Below are 23944 nucleotides of genomic sequence, written 5' to 3'. Positions count from 1 at the left end.
TCTAGAGTGCGTAACCAAACAAAATTAAATGTTGCTGGAGCAACTTCCCACTTATGTCATGGACTTTGAATCACTGCTGACTTTTTAATATATTCTCTTTTAGAAACAGAATATAAGAGGGATTCCATTTCTTATGGTGAAATTCTCCACTGTGCATCACTTTGGCATTACTTAAAAAGCAGAAGTGATGCCCGACCTTGTTCAGGCCCTTGCAGAAAGATGATCTGAATTTACAATAGATGAGTTATGCCTGAACTCAAGTAGACTATTTTAGATAATAAATTGCATGACTTGGATTCTCCTGTCACTTCAGGATAGGTGCACATCTGTGTCACTACAATATAGGATGAACTACCCTGCCCAGCTGAAGGACCTGGTGCTGATTACAAAGGAGGAAGATACACTGTAATGACCTCACATTGTCTAAATATTGATCAGATTAATGCCCTGTGACTGATGGTAAATTTTTCTACAGTTCATCAAAGATAACCATCCATCCTAAACCAGGTGTGAAAGACAGAAACTTTAATTTCTGTACAACAGAACTCACCTGTATCCTGTAAGGGGAGCTGAATGCTCTCATTTTTTGCGTCTGTCGCTCACCCTTGAGGTGTGGTCTCACTGTAGGCTCCAAAGTTGCATTTGAACATGACCTGTCCAGCTACAGAAACCTGATTCTGTGTAAGTCAGCAGGATTTTTGATGTTGATTTCCATGACAGCATCTTTGGCCTTTTTTGTCTGAAAGGCATCCCAGTTTCTCAGAAGGCCCCGACTCATGGAAGGTTGCAGTACTTAGCTAAACACATCCCTTGGGTCTGCTCCTCTATTATCCTTGGACAAAGAAAACATCAAATGCTATGAAATCAGAATTTTAGTATTTTACACTCCTACCATACTCATTATATATGAGGACATTTAATGAAGCAAGAGGCAAAAAAATTCCTGTCAGGCAGACTGAAAATAAATAGCTTGAAATCATAATAGGAGTGTGTACTTTGATATTTGAGTGGTAGTTTGCCAACCAATGCAGTGGAATGATACAATGGAAAGGATGACAACATGGAGATTGTTGTGACAATGTCTGATTGTTATTTGTGTGTAATTTAAGGAGTAACCTAATCTTCTGTGCTAACACACATCAAAGAAACAAGAAATCGGTATTGCCTGAGAGAGGGCAGTTTTATAATTTCCAGACTGGCCTTCTTATGGCACAACTCTCGTGCAAGCTACCATTAATTTTGTGTATAAATACATCCTCAATGCAACTCATTTGCCTCCTTTCATGACTTTTCCCCACTAACCTTCTTGATATCCATTAGTTTCATATTCTTTGTCTATGTATCAACTATAGTTGAAGGATGTCATGTGACACAACTACATTAAATCTATGTAAAGAAATGTAGACCAGTTAATACATGGTAAGATAAATGAGACTGTAGTTTAAGAGTTATGTCTGTGCAAGATAAGGCAGTGACCAACTATTTTCAAAACACTGTCCTGCCCTTTTTAAATTATATTTACCAGTTTAAAGCTGCAAACCACTTTAATAAGCACGACATAATCAATCCCAGAACTAGCAAGAACTTACAAGTATCTACAAGTAGTTCACCCTTAGCAAAAGACCCTGTAGGCATTTCAGTGCCTGATACATGTGCACATAGGTATTCATTTATAAAACACACATGGTTGTACATATGTTACATGCATCTACATTATAGTGTTTAGGTAAACAGCTAATTCAGTTAGCCTTTTTACTATTGATGTTATAAATAAATCTGTGTCCAAGAACAGGCTTTCCACGGATAAAGGCCGAGCAATTTGCTTACAGAGTTAAAAAAGAACTTAACAAACTGAAGGGGACTAGCCTCAGTTTTAAAAGATGTATTGTATGAATATCTGCAGTAATGTGTATACATAGACACTGAAAAATACTGCTGTCTCACAAACACACAAAGAAGAGCACACATGTATACATATGTATATACATACACATTGCATTATGCATTCAGACTCACGGGCCACCATTTGAGAACGTGATGATTCCAGAAGCAATACTAACTTCTTGTTATGCCTTGTTTTGGTGTTAAAACCTGTCAATAGTGTTAGGGTTGATTTTGAAGATGACCCCATTTCCCAAAGGAGTTCCCAGCAGGACCCCAGGACCAGCCGCAGGAGCAAAGCGGGTGGGACGCGCCCAGCCCAGGAGCAGCCACAGAGCAGAGGGAGGGCAGGGACAGGGGAAGGCAGTCAGGAGTGCTACTGCAGACAGAGGATCCTCAAACCACAGCCTTGGAGATACACACAGATGCTTTAAAGTACAACCTTTCTTTTGCATATAATAAGGGAATTCTGACAGTGTATTGGCACACCCACTAGGAACAAAGCTTAGACAGGCACTGTCAGCTGCCCCGGGGCATTACATAAGAATAAAAGATTGAAAGGTGTGCTGTGGGGATGATTCATATACCTGAGGCTTAGACCAGGTGCTCTGCAATTAACTGCATTAACCTGCAGCTGGAGTGAGTTCAGAGCGAAGGTTAGCTATTCTCAGTTCAATTGGTTCAAAATCTGTACTGGGGATTATATTCAGTTATTTATATGGCTGGGTTGGTTTTTTTTTTGTTTGTTTGGGGTTTTTTCTGTTTTTTTTTTTTGCTTCTTTTTCTGTCTGGTTCTGCTGAGAGGTTAAAAAAAAAAAGAAGTGTTGTCTGTATGCTGAGTTCTAATAATATTTAATGCAGCAATTCTTCTAAAGTTCAAGGGAGGAACCACAAAATGGCATTTCAAGTTAGGATGACATTTATTTGGAATATCCACTGACTTGGGGTAGGTGGAGAGAGAGAGATGGCTTTGAAAAGCAGAATGCTTACAGGGATAACCCTTTTTCAGTTTTACAGAACATGGCAGGGCTTAAAAAATGTGCCTGCCTTAGCACATGGACAGACTACATGATCTCTTTTGAAATCTGCACAGGATCTTTTTACCCGCTGGGTTTAATTTCAGAATCCAGTACAGTCATTAAAGAAAATAAAATTATGTTTGTTCTTTCATCTGGAGCACAGAGCAGTATCAATTTTTCATTCCCTCCTCCTTTGCATTCCCCCTTCCAAAAAAAAAAAAAAAAAAAAGATGTATAGATGGAGGAATTCACCCTATAGCTCCCCTAAAATTTCTGATCTTCCACAGCTGCTTTGAATTGATTCTGTATACATGGTTGCCTAATGTGTGCAGCATGTAACACTGTTCCTGGGCTCTTGAACATGAGCTTGCCAAGACTCAAATATTACGTATACTAAACTTGCAATCAGTCTAGGAAGGTCTGTCTCTATCTTTCCAATTGTCTGAGTTTTCTGATCACTCTCTTGTGGAGTAATGGAATATTCCAACACTGCAGTGTCGCAGCACTTCCCATTCACTAACATGGAGCAGGATATTCTTCATTTAAAGACAGGGGAAACAAAGTTAGACAATGGGTGGAGTACACAGAGGTGTTTTCCAGCAATGCTATCTCATTAAACTTCAACCATGCTGTTGTCTTCCCCATGCAGATACAAGTATTCCTCCCACTCTGTTTCAATCCTTTCCAAATAATAATAATTCAACAGGAAAAAAGAAATCTGAACATCTGAGAGTGGTGTAAATGCAACTCTTCCTCACCATATTTCACACTGGTGTAACTCCACTGTAGAGGAAAGTTTTATGTGTCTTACTCTGTACCACGCTGGCAGTCCGTGGGCTTGAGCCAGGTCAATCTCAGTTGAGTGCTTCAACATTCCTATCAAATTCCTGCTTTGGCATGGGAAATACAGCCTTGTCAGGTTATGTATGATGAGGATAAAAGAAGAGACTGGATTTTGTAACATTAGGATGGATTGTGGTTTAGGTTGTGAGTAAATGTGGGGCTCAAATAGCCAATAGACACCCTGGCCCAAAACACAGCCTGGCCAGGTCTCTCTTATCCTGCAGCCCAACAGCCCAGATTAGAGATTCTGCCAAGCAGCTATGGCTAGGGTTTAGTGTCATCAGATGAGGGCAAGAATGTACTAGAAACACATCAGCCATGACTTTTGGACAGGATCAACTTCTATGCTCATTTTGTCAAATCTGACATGCCTGCCTTAACTACTGGATCAGTCTCTCCTGTGCTTCTTGCATGCAAGATACACAAAGTGTCTCTTTTTTGTGATCTGGAAATAATAAATGGCATTCCAAACAATGGTATTTAAATGTCTCACTTTTCATGCTTCCTTCACAGAACATGGGATTGCCATCACACTCTTAAAATTCAAATGCCAGATGGAGAATGTTCAAGAGCAACTTATAGCAGTGATTAAACCCATATCACACATTTCTGACACCTAAGAATGTAAAATGGGTAAGCAGATCAGGCCAAAAGTCCATCTAACATGGTATCAAGTCTCTGCCAGTGCCCTCTAGCAGATGCCCAGTCTAAGACTGGGTAAAATATAAAGCTATGGTGGAACTGGGACTTCCTCAATATATCAGAATATATATTGGTGGAGTAACCTATGCCTGTGGGGAATGTCATGTACATATGGGAATCTTGGAATTACTAGATTTTAGTTCAGATCTGAAGTGGGTCAAGGATTGTTAAAGGTTAAAAATCTTAGTATTATTAAATTATGCAAATAAAAATTATCTTAAGACAACAGTGTAAGTTAGAGTGAGTGAGAAGACATGAGTGCTCCCATAGAGAGGTCTGGAATTTTAGCTTACATTCCAAACTAGCAAATCATCTTAAACCCATTGGTAGAATTTGATGATCTTAGAGGTCTTTTCCAACCTTAACAATTCAATGATTCTAATAGATTACTAATGCTGGTTAGTTTTCCCTGCATGACAGCTTAGAGTTGCTGATAAAACTCTGAAATTGTTCTTTTCTTCTTGCATGGGACAAACACACAGGCTTTATGAAGTGGGGCACTGTAAAAGTATACACTAGTCTTCTGAAGTGAAAAAGACCATAGAAATAATACCAAAATACTGAGTTTGGAAGAGATGGGATTAAAAGAACTGACTGATCTAATGCATCCCAACTCTCTGCTGCTGAACAGTTGATGAAAGACAATGCCATCTTCTTATGGAATAGGGATATTGCAAAAAGCATGTAAGAGAATTAAAGACTGCAGCTGTCACCGATTTTCAGTGAGGGAGATTTTTCAAGTTTTGTAGGTCAAATTTTCTTTTTTTAAATTATTATATCAAGTCTGAGACGTGCAGAAGTCTGAAAATGTGCTGATTCACAGATTCTTTTGTTTATTTCTCAAGAACTGCATCATCTTCATAATTTCTTGAATCTGGCCAGTTATGGAAATACCAGAAGGATATGTAATCTTATTTATTGCCTTCAAAAGGACATGAGTGGTGGACAGAGAACAACACTTTGTGGTACCTTTGAGGCTCTACAGCTGGGAGCTGCAAGCACTGAGAGTACCTCTCAGGATCTTCCAGAAGACCAAATCCAATTTTTCTAGATCTCTGCAAGCTAGATGCTTCAAATATTTGTATCAGAATTTTATTGGACAGATACTTTATTCTACTTTACAAAACAGCATAGAATCATTTAGGTTGGAAAAGATCTTTTAAGATCAAGTCCAACTGTTCCCCCAGCAGTGCCAAGGCACCACGTCACTAAGCACATCTACATGTCTTTTAAATACCCCGAGGGCTGGTGATTCCACCACTGCCCTGAGAAACCTGTTCCAGTGCTTGACAGCCCTTTCCATGAAGAAATTTTCCCTAATATCCAATCTAAACCTCCCCTGATGCAATTTGAGGCCATTTCCTCTTGTCCTATGGCTTGTTCCCTGGGAGCAGAGCCCGACCCCCACCTGGCTACAACTTCCTCTCAGGGAGCTGTAGAGAGTTAGGAGGTTCCTCCTGAGCCTTCTTTTCTCCAGGCTGAGCTTCCCCAGCTCCCTCAGCTGCTCCTCATCAGAGTTATGCTCCAGACCTTCCCCAGCTCCCTTGTCCTTCTCTGAACAAACTCCAGCCCCTCAATGTCTTTCTTGTGGTGAGGCGCCCAAACCCGTGCCCAGCACAGGGGAATGGTCACTGCCCTGGTCCTGCTGGCCACACTATTGCTGATCCAAGCCAGGATGCCATTGGCTTTCTTGCCCACCTGGGCACTCAAAAACATGAGGAGTAGAAATTTTTCTTGCACCAGAGTTCATTTCTCCTTAAATCAGAGAAATTAAAGGCCAGATATTATTACTTTTCTCCTTTTGGACCATCCAGGTGGCACACAAGTGCTACAGGTTATACAAACTAGTGCCCAGAAGTGGCAGTTCCTGGGAGGTGGTTCATGTTCCTGCAGTGCCCGACACTGTGAGTGCAGGCGTAGCCATACAGACTCCTGAGACTCAAGAGGCAGTTTGCTTGGGGTTCTACTGCTCCTGCCTGTTGTTACCTGCTTTCACTTGCATGTGTGAAGAGGTACAGACTCCCACCTGAATGGGAGGGATTTTAAAAGACTGGTTTCACCTTGAAAAGACAGGAAAAGTTATGGATGGAAATAAGGGAAGAAATGACAGCTAATTAATCCTCACTATCATATGAAGTTCTCACTATGTTTATGCCTTTACAAGCCTAGATTTGACTGCAAGATATGCAGACAGTGCATGCAAAAAGACTGATGAAAAAAGTTTATTGAATGGTGTATATAAGAAAAGAAATTCTGTGTGCCTTTTCTTTTTTACTGGGCCTGTCCTTGATTTTAGTGTAAGTAGAACTTTGTGCTGTGACCTGTGCTCTAAAAGTATAATAGCCCTGTAATATTAGAGTATAAGTGAAAAGGATATTCTCATTGTAGAATTATTTGGTTTATTTCTGACCAGGATTTTTTTCTGCTTTTCCTTTAAGTTTGTTTGTTGTTTTTGTTCCTAAGAGGAGAAAAATACTGTATCTTTAAATTAGGAGTAGCTGAATAATGAATCTTGGGCAGTGAAAAGGCTAATGTGCTGTGGAAGAGAAGGAGTTTAATCTAATTTAGTTGGAGGGTGTCTGTCTGTGGTGTTGTTTTCTGGACTGTGGGAATAGAGGAGGGAAGCTGCCCCAGTGAATGGTTCCTCCTGAGCCAGAAGCAGTGGGGAGTCCCTTAGATGCCACTGATCCGAAGCCAGGCCATGAAAAGGGGATTAAAGAAATGTTCTGATTTGCAATTCACACTAATGCACCCCGTCGAACCTTTGGTAATATTTCAAACCACATTTCAAGGGAAGTGCCCTTAAAATAGCCAGCTAAATTGTATTAGAGCAATACTATACAACCCACTCATCCATTTATGATTTGTTTTTGTTTTTAATTCTTTTAACTGTTGGTGGTGGTGGCTTTCTAAGGCAATTAAAACTTTCCTGCATTGTGAATATTCGCAGTTGCATGGGAATATTTCTCAGTATGCCTGTCCTATTAGGCAGGCATGTTTACCTAAATTTTGGAGGAAAACTGCTACAAAGATTCTGTGGCTGGGGAAAAATAAGCCCAGTTGGTTTAAAAAGGAAACATTTCTCTGCATGCCATTTAATTTTATTAATGTCTAGTGGAAATTCAGTAAGAAATACAGGCTTATAAAATTGCTAAAATGGTTATCAGCTTTCTTTTCTTGTGTGTGATCTTTTTCTTTTACAGTTGTTATCTTCTGTATGGCTAACTTTTTTTTTTCATATATATGTTAGAATTTGGAATGAAACACGTAGCAGATGTAAGGAGTTTAAAAGTATCTGAATAAATGTATACAAATATAGATGAGGAGAGGATTATTGAATGGGAATAACATTAAACTGATCTCTATTTTTTGTGTAATAATCAGCTGGCCAGAAATATTAAACCTGAAAACCAGTTATAGCTACAGACTTTTTAAACACAGGATTGTCAGTATCAGTTCACATTCTTTCATAACACACTATTGTTAATCATACATAATTTAGACTATTTAACTAAAAATCTTTAATGTACTAATTAACTCTTCAACTCCCCAAGCTGATAATTTCATTTCTCTTTACTGCTGAAGTGTCGGAACATTTTATCTCAAATGGATTATTTGGGTCTTCTTTAATCCCATTTCAGAAAACCACTGTAATTTCCATTGACTCTAAATAGATGCAACTTTGATTTTCACCCCTACCCATATCAAAGTATTTTATTACACTGTCACTGTAATAGATTATACAGCATTAAACTTTGCCATTGCAGGGATGAGGGCTGGTGGTGTCTTTTTTCTTGGCTTGTTTATCATTTGCTTCACCTACAAAATATTTAGTTATGGTTTGAATTATCACATGCCTTATTAAATATTCAAGTTTTTTAATCTTTTCCTCACAGGACAGAAGAAGAGCTGGACTTTAAGATACAGATTATTCCTCTGCACATTTTTGGGAGGTGGGGAGATGGATGGCTAGAGGGAGAAATGCATCCTTCCTGTGAGTTGGCACATTATTTGAAATCATGTTTAATTATAAAGTTTCATTAAAAATCTTTTGCTTAAAATTTTAGAAGCCTAATAAGATTTCCATTAATTTAAACATATCACTATTCCCACAACGGCCCAAATGCTTTCTTTTTCCTCTTTCATCCATGGTTAAATATGTAAATAAAATGTCTAAAGTCATTCTTCAAAGAAGACAAAAGAAAAAAGAGCTGAGGGAAAAGACAGCCATAAAATTCCTCCCAATTCTCCATAACATTTGCCAGAGGGGGGCCAACTCCTAGCCAGGGCCTAGCAGCAGGGGTGCCTGGCTGCTCCATAGAATCACACATCTCAAATCCCACACACAGGAGAAAAAAAAATAAAATAAAATATCTTTTCAGCTGGAGCCATCAAAAGGCTCTTTTCATTTATTAGTTACAGAGGTATCTTCCAGTTGCTGATTTCTCAGCGCTCTCATTTTTCTGTAATAACGTTCTATTTGTTACTTTCACTGACTCAGGCTCGTTGAATGGGTGATGCTCCGAGATAGCTCTTTAAAAAATATAGAAAGTAAAATAAATGATCTAAAGCAGGATGCACTGCCTAAAATAATGGCTAGAAAAACAAGGCTGATTTAAATTGGCACATGAAAGATCAATTAAGAGAGACACAACTACAAAGGTTGGAGGTTTCCCCCCGCTTTTTTTCCCTCTCTTTCATTTATGTTTCTTTTTGCCTCTTAGGAGAAAAAAGGTTGTTACCAGTGCTATGGAAGAAAAAGGTCATGTTTTATTTCATGTATTTTTTTCTAGATTACTTTAATATCAATGGTGATAGAATATGCTGTACAAAAATACTTGTTGAAAAAAAAATAAAAGCAAACTCCCAAACAATCAAGTTGAGCAAAACAAACACTGAATATGTTCATTCTACGTATTATTTAAATTCCACTTTTTATTATTATTTAAATTCTACTTTTTAAAGCAGAACTTACTTGTTCATTGTGAAAGCTTTCCCCACACTTCCCTGCTACCCCCAACTGAGCTCTCTAGAAGAGGAATCAGGATGAATACAACTACTAAGAAAACAGGCTTAGATTAATGAAGAATGGAAATGCCCCAACACACACTCTCTCACACACATACATACACACAGACACACTAAAATAAATAAAGTTTTTTTTTGCACGTAACACTGCCTGCTTTTGTAACATTCCCTAAGGAATCTATAAGTGCCCAAGGAAAGGTCAGTCCCTAAGACCAGGACTTTATTAATATAATCTCTTCGATCCACTGAAAAGCCACAAAAAGGACTACTGTTTTAAAACATTTGTATGATGGCTTTTACTCCTAGGCAAAAACTAGCCCCATCTTCAGGGGTTTCAAAGACAAACATTAGCCCTGGTTTGTTGTCCTTGCTTGGATCCATTTCACCCTTATCACAATTGAGGAAGCCAACAGTTTCCTTTCTAGAGCCTGGTGGGGTATTAACTCTGACCCTGCGGGATTTGGTAGTTTCCAGGAGAATCCGTGTTCTTTTCGATAAGAAACAGGACTAATGGAGAGGAGCCCGGTTTGTGTGGGTGCACATGAATGAAGAGTAAAAGAGATTTTCCTTCTTCATTAATATGTTCGCTAAAACTAAGCTCAAAGGGGAGGTAAGGGGGGGTTGAGTAGAGCTAATCTTTGACTTCTGATCACAGTGCTCCTTTTCCGTCTCTAAAATTGCGAATTATAGTTTGGCTTGGGATTTAACTTCCTCCTTCTAGCTCTGATAGACCAATAAGCAAAATAAATCTCCAAGTTTAACTTTAAAAGTAAACACAACTCACTTCAGAATTTTTCCCATCTCCAAAATCTCTAGGTATCTTTTCTATAGTGGATGAAGTAACTTCCCCAAGGGTATGTCTCTAGTTAGGGATTCTTATTTAAGGAATAGAAAAAAAAAAAAAAAAGAAAGCCAAGCTACTTTTCCAGTGATGCCATACTCTGATTAAAACCATAATCAGGTACTTTTTCAGCAATCCTGCCTGTCCTGTTCATTTAGGAATTCGAGACAAAGCACGACATTTGAAAACAGCTGAGATTCCAGGCTGAAAGCAACCATATTTTATGACCCTGTCAGCGAAGAGTTTATAGCACTCGTCATAAAATGCATCCTCCTCCCCACATCCTCCCTGCTAAAGCTTTGCCCCCCCTCCAATAAAGGCAGTCAAGGAGGCACCACCTTCAACCCTCTTATTAGGAGACACGAAGTCTGAAGCCTTCGCTCTCCCTGGCTTCCTACCTGAGCGAGGGAGGGCAGGCTGACGCCTTCTACAGAAAAGATCTTGTTAAACTTTCAAGGGAGGGCAATGGGAGGGAAAGGAGAAAGGAAGGAAAGACAGGAGAGAGAAACAAATGGAGTTTTTTCTAATCTGTGCCGATCAAGGAGAACCTGTAGGGGTCCTTAAGGAGGTTTCAAGGCGTTCCGAGTGATTGGAAAGTAATCACCGTGTCAGCTTCACCTTTCTCATGCAAAGTGGATGTCGTATGCGAGGCGGATCCTGCACAGATCTTTTTTTTTTCCTTGGTGCTTTTTTTTACTTTATTTTATCCTTGGACTCAGCCGCCCCCCAAAGCCCCAGCTGCTCCGGCCCCAGGAGTTCCTGCCAGGCGGGGGGAGCGGAGCCGGCTCAGACAACACGCACACGCCAAGCGCTGCTCGGCAAAGCGCGGCGGAGCCGACCTATTGCAAACCCAGACCAGAGGGCGGCGAGGAAGGCAGGGGGGATTTTCCAGGCCCCCCTCTTCAATGGCTTAGATATTTCCTCCTCCTCCTCCTTTATTCTGCACTCGGATAAACCAATCCCCACCTCTCGGCAAGAAAGTGCGGAGCTGTGACCAGTTCTAGGGAGAAGAAAAATCCCCGGAGACACCCGCTGCACCAAAGAGCCGCCCGGGACATGTGCGAGTGGAAGCGGTGATCGCTCGGATCTGATCTGCCCGGACACAAAACTATCCCGGCATCGGTCTGCCGGGAACGAGGAAGAGGAGGAGGAGGAGGAGGAAGGGTGGTGGGAAGACGGATCGCAAAAGTGGAAGCCCGGGGAAAAGAAAGTTGCCGGGCTGCCCGCAGTAAGTTCCGCGCATCTGTGTGCTGGGGCGGCTCTCCCTTGCCGCGGCCGCCGGGGGAGCCGCCCGCCCTCTCCCCGCGGGGCCCGGGCGATGCTGCCCCGCAACGCCGCCCCCCGCCCCGCGCCCTCGGCCGGCTCGGGGGCGATGCTGTCCCGGGCAGGGGCCCGGCGGCCGCTGCAGTGACCCCCGAGGCCGCAGCCCCGCTCTCCGGCCCGACGAGAGCCGCCGCGATGGGGCCGGCGGCGAGGAACGCCGGCAGGACCGTCCTGGTGCTCTGCTGGCTGAGCGGCTTCTGCGCCGGCATCAGCTCCATGGACATCGACCGCCCCGGCGACGGGAGGTGCCAGCCGATAGAGATCCCCATGTGCAAGGATATTGGCTACAACATGACGAGGATGCCGAACCTGATGGGGCACGAAAACCAGAGGGAAGCTGCCATCCAGCTGCACGAGTTTGCCCCCTTGGTGGAGTACGGCTGCCACAGCCATCTGAAATTTTTCCTCTGCTCCCTCTACGCGCCGATGTGCACTGAGCAGGTTTCTACCCCAATCCCAGCCTGCAGGGTGATGTGCGAGCAGGCGAGGCTGAAGTGCTCCCCTATTATGGAGCAGTTCAATTTTAAATGGCCAGACTCGTTGGACTGCAGCAAACTGCCCAACAAGAACGACCCCAATTACCTGTGCATGGAAGCCCCCAACAACGGGTCCGATGAGCCACCCAGAGGATCCAGCATGCTGCCACCCATGTTTCGTCCACAGCGGCCCAGCAGTGGCCACGACCTACAGCAGCATAAGGACAGTCTCAGCAGAACCTCCTGCGAAAATCCTGGCAAGTTCCACCATGTGGAAAAGAGCGCTTCCTGCGCGCCGCTCTGCACTCCAGGGGTTGATGTTTACTGGAGCAGGGATGACAAACAGTTCGCTGTCATTTGGATTGCCATCTGGTCCATTCTGTGCTTCTTCTCCAGTGCTTTCACTGTACTCACGTTTCTGATAGATCCTCAGCGTTTCAAGTACCCCGAGAGGCCCATTATCTTCCTCTCAATGTGCTACTGTGTCTACTCAGTGGGGTACATCATTCGCCTCTTTTCAGGTGCTGAAAGTATTGCCTGTGATAGGGACAGCGGCCAGCTCTATGTCATCCAGGAGGGACTGGAGAGCACTGGCTGCACCATTGTGTTCCTGGTTCTGTATTACTTTGGTATGGCAAGTTCCTTGTGGTGGGTTATCTTGACTTTAACTTGGTTTCTCGCAGCTGGGAAAAAGTGGGGACATGAAGCAATCGAAGCAAACAGTAGCTACTTTCACTTGGCAGCATGGGCCATTCCAGCTGTGAAGACCATAATGATCCTAGTTATGAGAAGGGTGGCTGGAGACGAGCTGACAGGGTTGTGCTATGTTGGCAGCATGGATGTGAATGCCTTGACGGGGTTTGTACTCATTCCTTTGGCTTGTTATCTAATCATTGGCACTTCTTTTATTCTTTCTGGGTTTGTGGCCCTTTTTCATATCAGGAGGGTGATGAAAACAGGTGGAGAAAACACAGACAAGCTGGAGAAACTTATGGTCAGGATTGGTGTCTTCTCAGTCTTGTATACAGTGCCTGCAACTTGTGTGATAGCTTGCTATTTTTATGAAAGACTGAATATGGATTATTGGAAAATTGTGGCAACTCAGCAGAAATGCAAGATGAACAACCAGACTAAAAATTTAGACTGCATGATGAATAATTCTATTCCAGCAGTAGAAATCTTTATGGTCAAAATTTTTATGTTATTAGTTGTGGGCATTACTAGTGGTATGTGGATCTGGACTTCCAAGACTCTTCAATCCTGGCAAAATGTTTGTAGTCGGAGATTAAAGAAGAGGAGTAGGAGAAAACCAGCAAGTGTTATTACAAGTAGTGGAATCTACAAAAAACCTCAACATCCACAGAAAAATCACCTTGCAAAATATGAATCGACTTTACAACCACCCACTTGTGTGTGACCAGGTTAAAGAAAAGACTGATCTCACCTCTACAGGCTTACAAATGTCCACAGTAGAGTCAGAAATTAAAAAATGAATGGTGCTTTTTTTTTTTTTTGTCAGAACAGTTTAATATCTCAAGGCACAAAAAATGTATCATGCTGAATTCAGGACCTGGTGAAAAACTGAAGGTAAATGTACCTATGGAAAGGTTTTCAGTGAAAGTAATATTGTGAATTAAAACAGTCTGTTCTGTTACTAATTTGTAGTTAAGTAAAACATCCAGCCCTCAGATTAAAAAAAAAATCACACAAAAAATAAAAAACAAAACCAAACACAACAACAAACACTTACTTAACTTTTTCATGTAGCTGAGCTGGATTTCCTGTAAGTTTCTCAGTAACAAGGTAGAGTCAAGTTTTTGGAGCAGTGGTTTGGTTTTACAAGTGGCCGAGCGAGCATTGTCTCTTCGGGGACACCAAGGTCCCGAGGAGACCTCTCCGCAGTAAGGATGCTATCCGGGAAAGCAACTTCCGTGCTAACTTTAAAATCCTTTACAACTCAGCTCAGCCTAGTGGGTTTGGAGTGCCTAAAAATAGGTTCAATCTATAATGCTCACCAATATTCTTTCACCAAAAGAGAAACTTCCTGCACCAGACACAAACTTTGTGAATAAGAATAATGTGCAATACATTTTTTTTTCTTACCATGACATGAAAAGAGAAACAAGTATTTTGCTGTACATAAAGACAACAAAAGAAATCTCTTAACAAAAGAACTAAGAGGTCTAGTCCTCAGAAACCCTTTAGTGTTACATTTTGTGGCTTTTTAATGGAAATCAAGCCAATGTTATACACGTTTGGACTGATTTGTGCAAAAAAAAGGGGGGGAGATCAATTCAAAGAGACCCAAAGGGCTTATTGACTCTTTCTATTGTTAAACAAATTCTCACTATGAATAGATCAAGAAGCACTAGATTCTGCAAAGGGAAGCTTTGTATAGAGTGATGCTCTTTACTGTGCTGGGGGTGCACAGTTTTGTGCTGTATATATTTGTAATATACAATTATTTTTCATGCTCCACTATTTTATTAAAAATAAAATATGTTCTTTAGTTTGATAATTTTGTGCGTTCTAAACTTTCTCTGATGTGCTTTGCAGTTAATAAACTTCTCTCGATTATTTGATAAAAGCACACTTTGAATATAACAGTTGTTTTTATACTTGCCTGCAAGTGTAAGCAGAGAGAACAGCAGTTACTCGAAATTGCAAGTTGGAATTAAATAAATGGATTTTGAAGTTGCATCTTTCTGTGAGCCTCTACAACTGAGAAAACAGAACGGGAAGAAGCTTTAGTGATGTAAAAAGCTGCAGTGATGTAGAGTAGTACCGTGTTTACAAAGCACTGAGATTACAACAATGATCCTTGGTTAACACCCCTTTAAAATTTGCATAGGGTATGTTCAGCATGTTAAAGATAGCTGGCTCACTTCACACAGCTTGAATACAATGCTGTCTCTACCCTTCGGGGAATTGCCCTCCCCTCCTTCTGACACTACTGAAAGTATCACTATTATTTGTGAAAAGACTTAGGGAAGACCGGGAAATGCGAACGCAGGATTTGAACACTGCTTTGGGAAAGTTAGCTGGTAACATTATAAACAGGTTTTCAAGAAGTTTTGAGTGGAGCATGACTTTGTGTGAACCTGAAGTTTTCCATGCTGTTGACTAAGAGACTCTGCGATCACCTGGAGGGACAGGAACAGAACCTCACTTTCTCACACAGGCTGTTCTGGAAAACCCTTTGTCAGATATCTCATCACAGAAGGAAGAGAGGTCTTAATGGACTAGGGTAGAGAGAGGGTCCCTGTGACAGTCATCTTGTGCCTGGGAACTTTAAACAAAAGGTTCTTTATTAGTGATCTCTTTTTACAACTTATCTGTGTATTGTGACAGATAAATTTTTGCCTTCTTTTACTCTTTTTAATATTTCCAGCAATGAGGAGAAACTTAAATGACAAAAACTATATTGGAGGTATTATTAATAATCTTTACATAAAATGCACATATTCAAAGCAGCTTTCAATATAAAATTTATCTTTGCGGGGAAGAGATAATATATTTTTGCTCCTTTGTGTCTGTGTGCCACAGTTGGATACACGGCTTTTAGATGCCCTGGAAGTTAATCCTGTCAGAGGACACCCTGCTGGAGCCAAAGTAGGACATTGCACTAAACAAATCCACTTCTGAAACTACTGAATTAATGCCTGTGCATCTGTGTATGTTCTCATGAAGATCAGTTGCATTAGAGCCTAAGAAATACAAAGTTTAAAGTGACTTGTGTATTGCAGATTGCTACAGGAACCCTTCAAATGTGTGTTCTGTTACCGTGTGTGTCACCTTGCCAGGAATGTGTCTGCCTCACACAAATTTAATCTCTGATGGAAAGGTTAGTGCTGGTTTTACTAGTGACAGGTTTGTTTGGAGGATGATTTCAGGCTTCACTCTAAAATACATTAGTCACTCAAATAAACATCTTGCTATTTTTGTAGGCAATAGAAAATTATTTGCTTTCATTGTTGGGGATGAATTCTTACAGCCTGATATGAGGATCCTGGAAGAAGGGAAAAATGAAGAAAGATGTTCAGCAGTGGCTGAATTCCTGCTGCCAGTCTGAGTTTAATCACTTGTCAGCTGAGGCCCTTCATTGTCACCAGAGCAGAACTGCAAGTTCTATGAAAATGCCAAATATGAAAGCTTGGCTAAATGCATCGTGGTACAAATAGATTCTCACTAAGCTGTGAACTAAGTAGTCAGATTTTATTTCATGTTTGCAGCTATTCAGGAATTATTCTTTGGGGAGGGGTTTACAGGTAAGCAGGAAAGATTCTTCAAGTATATAATGAAGCTTATTTCTTTACACCAGGACTAGTGCACTGTAAATGCACCAGAGTGTAATGGTTGTCTTTAAGGACATCTTAAGAATTATTTCAGAAATTGTCCTTCTTATTGTCCTATAACTCCTAACGGTCTTAACAGTTTAATACTGAAGTTGCTACTTAAGGAAATTGGAAGATTACAACTGTTAAGGGAAAATGATATAGTTATTTTCACAACATTTCATTAATTTAATAAAACATTATTAATAATTAACACAGAATGTTATTATTTTCTTAGAAGGCTGTGTATAATTAAAATGATGATAATAATAAAACAAAAATTAAGACAATATCTCAAAAATATTCTTTATTAAACCTCTTTAGTTTTCACAGTAATTTTAAATTTTAGTGAAATCATGTTTGTATTTTTATTTGTTGAATTTTATAGCATTTTTTTCTAAGTAGTGTCAAGGCCTATTAGGTATTTGCTTATCATCAGACTTTTAGGAAAAGTGTTCATACATTGTTACATTAACAATCCAGGCACTGCATAGGAAACTTGTTGAGGAAAGCACATCCAGTGGCATTTATCAGATAAAAACACTAAAAGAAATTAATTCTGTTAGTGTTTACACACACTGAAAATCAGGAATCAGGTGTTTGCCACATGCCTGTGTACAGTGCTCTGTTCTCTCCCCTTGGAGCAGGGAGAGAACTCACAGGGTGGAAATTGTCTCAAACTGTGGTGTTGTGTCTCAGCATTCAGGGGGAGATTTGTATGTTAGGGCCAGGTAGAAGAAAGGCAGAAAGTTCCTTTTTCTGGCAAGGGTAGCTTAGTCGAATACTTTGGTTTACTGAGGGAGATGAATGAGGAAGGAGTATGAGATCAGCAGGTAAAAATGGGATTTGGGGAAAAAAGCCACAGAAGTCTAATTACAATAGTAAAAGTCTTGTTTCTCAGTGAAATGCTGATGCATCTTAGAAATATAATTAAGCTCAGTAGTTTCAGGGTTTAGTTTGAAATGTGACATGTTAGGACACTTTGAACGGCACAGTGCAAGCACCGTGGTTGAAAGGATGTGAGGAGCTCAGTCAAGGAATGTTCAGATCTCTTATCAGATTTTTCCCAAAGTAACATTTCATATGTATGTTATTATACAGCCATTATTCACATCTGGCTGTCATCCCATGGCTTCAAACTATATGAGCAGCCCCGTAACAACAGTGTCTGTAACATACACCCTTCTTATTCCAACACTTAAAATCCATGGCTTCAAGGGGATAGTTCTGTAATGATGGGATATTATGTGCTCAGGTGGTCGTTTGATGACAGGTGGTCTCCAACAACAGATGGCCTCAAAGGAGCAACTTCAGTGCATTTTAGTTTAAAACATTTACACATTTCTTAAAAAAATTTTTGAAATGTTATCCTTGTGTAATGTTCTTAAGTATTTTAGACAGAGTAGCCAAGTTATTAACACTGACAGATGATAAATCAGGGCATCCTTTAAAAGGTGGGTGATGGTGATTATGTGGTCTTGGAGCTTGCTTTGATCAGAAGTGACAGGCCTGTAAGGTCTGTGCCACTCAATCCCCCCTGAAGGGAGATCAGCACCTGTTTGCACTTTGAGGCTCCTCTACCTCCCACTGCCTTCCAGCACTATTTCATCTTTTTTAACACACTTGATGTTGATTAGCTTTAAGCAAAGTCATTATTCATTTACAAAACACTCCTTGATGGAGCTTACTCAAAACTGTATTTCAGTAGCAGTGTTTGTGCTGTTACAGTCAGGGTTGTATCAACATCCCTATTACAAAAGCTTTATTTTCAGTGAGCCACAAGTTAAAGTCACCTTGGGTGCCAATATTAGCCTGATTTTTTTTTCCCAAACAATAGTATGTATTGCCCATGAGCATGTTCAGCTTGAGCTTTCTGTATCTTTACACGTTTATCCAGAAGAGACACCTGATCAGGTTTGTGAAACAAACAGGTCCTGATTTGGTAGATCTGATTTTATCTCAAAAAATATGGTTCCAAATAGCTTTAGGTCTTGTGAAATGTAATGGATATTTCTAGAAAACAGCACAAACAAGGCTTTGACTTCACCAAGTCACAGAAATGAGTCCTCTTAATTATTTCATGTTGTAAATGCAGGACTTTGGTACAGACTTGCCAATGCAGATGCAAATGCCCAGTGCAGCCATCAGTATCTCATTAGTTAATTCCAGTGTGTCTGAGAACAGATGTGGTTCGTGCCTGTCTGGTTTGGGAGCCCAATTCTGCTTTTCCTGTAGTAGCAAAGTTAAAGCTTTGGGGAGTTGTACATCAAAGGCAGGACTGAGTGATCATTGTGTATATTTGTAAGGCATTGTTTAAAAAGGAATTCCTTCAGTTTGTTGTCACTAGTTTCTTCCTTCTATTCTTCAAGATCTCCTCATAGATCTGCTCCACTGAAGTCAATGGGTGTCCAACTAATTTCAGGGTATGCTTTCAATCAAACTTCCTATCTCAGGGAAAGCATGTGCTACAGGAAAAGTCATTATTTTGACTTTTTTTCCCCACATCAGAGCATTTTTTGAAAGCCCTGATGTGACATAAATCCATGATAAGGAAAAAATATCAGTGAATGGAAGTATTTCAATTATATTTTCAAAATGTGGTGCTATGTTAAAATGAACAAAGCACAGTATGTTGCAAAACAAAGTGTCATTTTAAAATCAAATTCAAAAATGCTGGATGTCGATAATGTTAGAATGGAGATTTATTTTTTTGTTTGTTTTTTTTTTTTATTTCTGCTTTTTGAGAACTACACTTGTATTTATTGCAAAATACTCAATAGTAATAAATCTGCATTTCCTGCTGGCAAGACAGCTCATCCCAAAACAATTCCTCAGTCAGTTCCCATCTTTGCTCTCTGCCTTTTCCAAGGGGCTCAGACCTCCAGCATCCACAGGAGCTAACGATGAGCAGCAACGTTTTGAGTGGAGCCCACAATGTGCACCTTGTTTCCTCCTTTCTTCACTGATCAGCACCTCTGTTCCCCTTCCCCTCTCTTCCACTGCTCATCAGTCTTTCATCATCTGCATGTGACTGGCTTCTCTTACCCTCCTCTCAAGTGATCCCATCCTTTCAGTCTCTAATCTGCCCACACACAGCTTTCTGTGCTACTGGCCAGTACCTGTGACTGCTTTGAGCTTTTTTTGTTCGACATAAACGAAAAGATATTTCAAAACTTGTGTTTTATCTTTCTTTTTGGAGAAAGACTGTGGTAAGAAACAGAGGTTCAAAGTTCCAAGCTACCAGAGGTGCTGATGAACACAGGAGACTGTCAAGAAGAGACTGCCAGTTCTGAGCGGGTGCCTTCAACTTAAAAATACTCTTTTGTTGAAGACAAGCATTGTTTGGTTCTGTTTTATGTATTTGTTATTTTATATTTCTTTTATCTGAGACTAATGTCTATCTGTGTGAAATAATAAACAGGAAAGGGATAAAGAACATTTGATCAATTGTTAAAACAGGGGGGGAAAAAAACCCCACCTTTGACTCAAAAGCTTTTAGCCTGAGGAGAGGTTTGTATGCCTCAAAGCTTGCAAGTTTTTCCCAGTTATACCCAGCTGATCTAATAGAAACATTTTACCTGCCTTCAGCCTGTCTTTCTCATACCCTGAGTAGCTCCCAGGTATAGCAATGTTACACTGACAACTCCATTGCAAGTAGCAATGATGAGACTCATTTTGACCTTCGTGGTTCTATAAACAAATTTTAAAACTGGACTATGATCATTGCAATGATTGGATAACATTAGAATCATAGTATTGAAAATCTGCAACTTTGATTTTCTTTCAGTTATACCATTTTTTTCTTTTTAAGGTTTTAGTGAATCTGGTCAAAATATTTTTATTTTATACTGTCAGCATTTTGTTTTGTAAATGGATTTTTAGAGGGCAGATTTCTATTGAGGTTTTACACTTTTAGTTACTGTCGGTGTTGAGGCATTTTTCAATCATATCATAATTGTTCTTTTTTTTTTTTAAATTACATAAAAGAACCTTTTTTGTTCTTTAGGATCCTGATTTTAGTCATGAGATATGACAGTCCCCTTAGAGATCTCATACTTTTGCAACAACCTCAATGCAGCCCTATAGTTTCTTCAATAAGCTTTTCTTGTCTGACATAAGACATGCAAGTAACATTTTCCTGAGTTATTCACTGACAATGAGTAGAGAATAAAAACCAAGCTATATATCCACATAGGATTTTTATGCTAAATTAACTTGATCAATTTGAAACCTGATTAAAAAAGCTACTTAATTAAGTTGGTGCAATTCCCAATGCAGGCATGGTGATAATTATAAAGGTAATTTTAAGGACAGAGCACTGGACCAAGTAAATCTGAACTGTGGCATTTGGAAGAGCAAGTCTCACTTTAGATTGTTTTATGCTTTGCAAATCTCTTCAGGTGTTTTTAGTAATTTCCCTGCTAGAAATTTTTGCAGCTGAATTGAGGCATAATTGAGATCCACAAACAGTGGGCAGCAATACCATTCTCCTGCATATCCAGGACAATGGAAGGCAAGAGCTGTGTGGAACAGCACTTGTGCTGAGCTTGGATTTTCATGCACAAGCTCAGCTCCCACATTCTCTCAGCTTTGTGCCTCCTTTATGGTAGTGGTAAAGTTATTTTGCACAAGAGTGACTGTCATGGTTAAGAAGGGACAGACAAAGACCTTTTCTTACAACTTAAGGTCAACTTCAGATGGGGGGGCTTGGGGGTTGTGTAAAACTTAGCTTGTTCTTTCCCCTGTTGTCTTTCAGATCTTTATATAAAGATATTCAGACCCCGAGCTCTGCATTTCAGGTGGCCTGGAACAGACCACCAGATATGTTTTGTTACTTTTAGGCCTGCCATAACAAAGAATGGTCCAGAAAATTTATTAAGGAAGGTCGAGCTTTTGTTTCAACTCTCACCTTAGCTAGTCTGGACCACTCCTTGAAGTGCCTGAAATCTTCACCAAAACACATCCCCAAACTTGGGAGATATTCTGAGTGGTACTGGAACACCAATCCACAGATAGTGCCAACTCTCCTGCTCCAGCATTTGGGAACTGGCTTAGAAAGAGGCAGCTGTAGTATTTCAGGTAGTTCTTTTTTTTGCTTTGTTTCAGTCTTGGTGCTGAGTTAGAAACATAAAAGTTGGACCTAATTTTAGGTTTCTTTTCACACTCTGTAATAGCTCTTCAAGGACCTCCTTTGCATATCTAACAAGGAGAACTGTGTGAAAGAGACTTCTGAATATTGAGTGCTGTAGGGTTGTCTTTGATAGCAAATTTCACAAAAAAGTAAACACTGACTTAGTGTATCTATATGGAGGGAGTTGAAACTTTGCAAGTTGTGAGACAGGAGAAAGAAAAATGAGCATAGGTAGTAAGTAGGCTAAAGATAATGGAAACAGAACCATAGGAGGGGAGGAAGGGCAAACTGCCTCAAGGGAGTTGTCATAGTGTAAGTACTAAAGCTAAAGATGCACAAACTCAACTCCTTGGTTTTTTGCACATTAATGTAACCTGGTTCCCAGGAGCTTTTGTTTCCATTGCACTGATCTGATTCACTACTCTCCTGGTTATTGTGCCCAAGTGCATCAATATTTACAGCGGAATCTCATATCTAATTTTATGCACAGGATCTTGCACAATTAGAAGAGAAGGGTATTACAGTGTTGCATCTTTTGATAAAGTGAAGTTGCCAATATATGGTTTTTACAACAAATTAGAATGCAGTGGCAAGAGGTTAGAATAATCAAATTCAGAACTTGAGCCATTGCTGGTTTTGTTAATTAACTTATCTGGGGCAACAGGTTCTTCTGCATGTTTCTCTGAAAATTCCACCCTTAGAGCCCACATAGTTTGGACTGTGAAGGGAATTATTACACAGTTCTTTGATCAGTTTTGAAAATCACTCAAGGCCCTTCATTTGCAGGATATGATGAAACCAAATTTAAGGCAGAAGATGGCTTGTCCTTTCCTCCTTTTTTTAACATCCAAATTTGGCTTCATACAGACTGCTGATGGTTACTGACCTCTCAACAAGGTTCTTCATGAACCAGATCCTGCCTTTATTACGTACTACAGGAAACATCAATGAGACTGGGGGATTGCCACATTTAAAGAACAACATGGAGAACAGCCCAGGAGTGGGCTGGGTCCAAGTGTTTCTTTGTTTCAGCCCTTGGCCATCAGAAGCCTCACTCTCCTGTGTAGGAAATATGATAAATGGAACAATTGGGAGGTTGTGTTCCCCTTCCCAGGGTTTCAGACATCACACACAACACCAAAGCAGAACCACAGGCAGAATGAGTACTCAGTGGATCATGCACTCCCTGATAAAAAAAAAGAAATTCAATTTGTCTATAAATATTTCCTAGAAAAACAGAATTCTGAAAGTAATCATTCAGACGTTATATTGAGAACTCAGGTTGCTGTTTCTCTTTTACAAGTTCTGCACTCAAGTCTCTACTTGCTGAAACTTCCATGTGTGAACTCTGAAGTCCAGAAAGCAAACTAATTACTTTCTTTTCAGCTTGGGACTCACAGGGCTGAAAAGGGCTGAAAAGGTCGTAGTGACCCTTTAGCGAAAGTTGCTACAATGTTGTGCCGTGAGTTTGCACTTCCATCTGTGCGCTGTGCAGGTCGGAGCTCTCCGTGGGACGATGTGGCCATGGCCAGGCTCCCTGGGACACCAGCCGGGGGCACAGCTCAGATCCTGGGATTTCCCGTTCTCGGTGAACCCACAGTCCGTATCCATGAAGAGTTCCTTTCTCAGATTGTAGAGAATCAGACTGTTTTTTCCCATTTATCACTCGCTGTAAATATCAGCATTGGCAGTGAGAGCTTTTGGCTTTGTCTGTGTTTTTGCACTAGTTAGAAGTAATTTTGAGTCGGAAGATATTTCAGGTTGGCAACCCTTGTTAATGCCCCTCTCCCTCAGGTAATCTCCATTTGACTGCATGTTCCCACCTCCTCCTGTTAATGGTGATTGTGCAGTCGGGTATTTAAAGCATCAAAGAGCCGCTGTTTGAAATGCGACCTTAAGCAAACTATCCATGTCTACAGCAGAACTCCGAATGCAGGAGACTGATGTTCTGCTTCCTTGTTTGATGTGTTTAACACAACAGACATATCTACAACTTGGCATTTCAAAACATCAACAAAAACAAACAAGTGAGTTGCATTTCCATAACAAAAAGTTCCTTGGCCTCGCAGGGAGGTTCCTTTGAAATGTAGGGTTGTTTCTATCACTGATGGGAGCGGGAGCGGCCTAGTCTGGAGCTCAACCTCTTGTTTCATACACACACCAAAAGGCAAAATTTCAGTAAATGCGATCTGTTCCTTCCACATGCAAGGGAATTTAAAACACCAAACCACAACTGACACTGCAGGGGCTCTACTGTATCTGCTTTTCCTAAAGTAATCTTTTTGAAGCACTAGTGCCAGCTTTGCCACTGATTTTATCAAGTACAGAGTCTGCTTGTGACTGATGTAGAAGTGTCCAACTCACAA

The 23944-nt window shown here is 40.5% G+C and overlaps 1 protein-coding gene across 1 annotated transcript; it reads left to right on the top strand.

The window, feature by feature from the left end:
• Positions 1-10738: 10738 nt before the first annotated feature.
• Positions 10739-16599, top strand: FZD10 (frizzled class receptor 10). The gene has a single exon (XM_071572197.1). The coding sequence runs from the start codon at positions 11773-11775 to the stop codon at positions 13528-13530; it is 1758 nt and encodes a 585-aa protein (XP_071428298.1). The 5' UTR covers positions 10739-11772; the 3' UTR covers positions 13531-16599.
• The last annotated feature ends 7345 nt before the right edge of the window (positions 16600-23944 follow it).

The sequence above is a fragment of the Pithys albifrons genome, chromosome 17, assembly GCF_047495875.1.
Source record: "Pithys albifrons albifrons isolate INPA30051 chromosome 17, PitAlb_v1, whole genome shotgun sequence".
NCBI lineage: Eukaryota > Metazoa > Chordata > Aves > Passeriformes > Thamnophilidae > Pithys > Pithys albifrons.
This window is presented reverse-complemented; position numbering and strand designations above follow the sequence as displayed.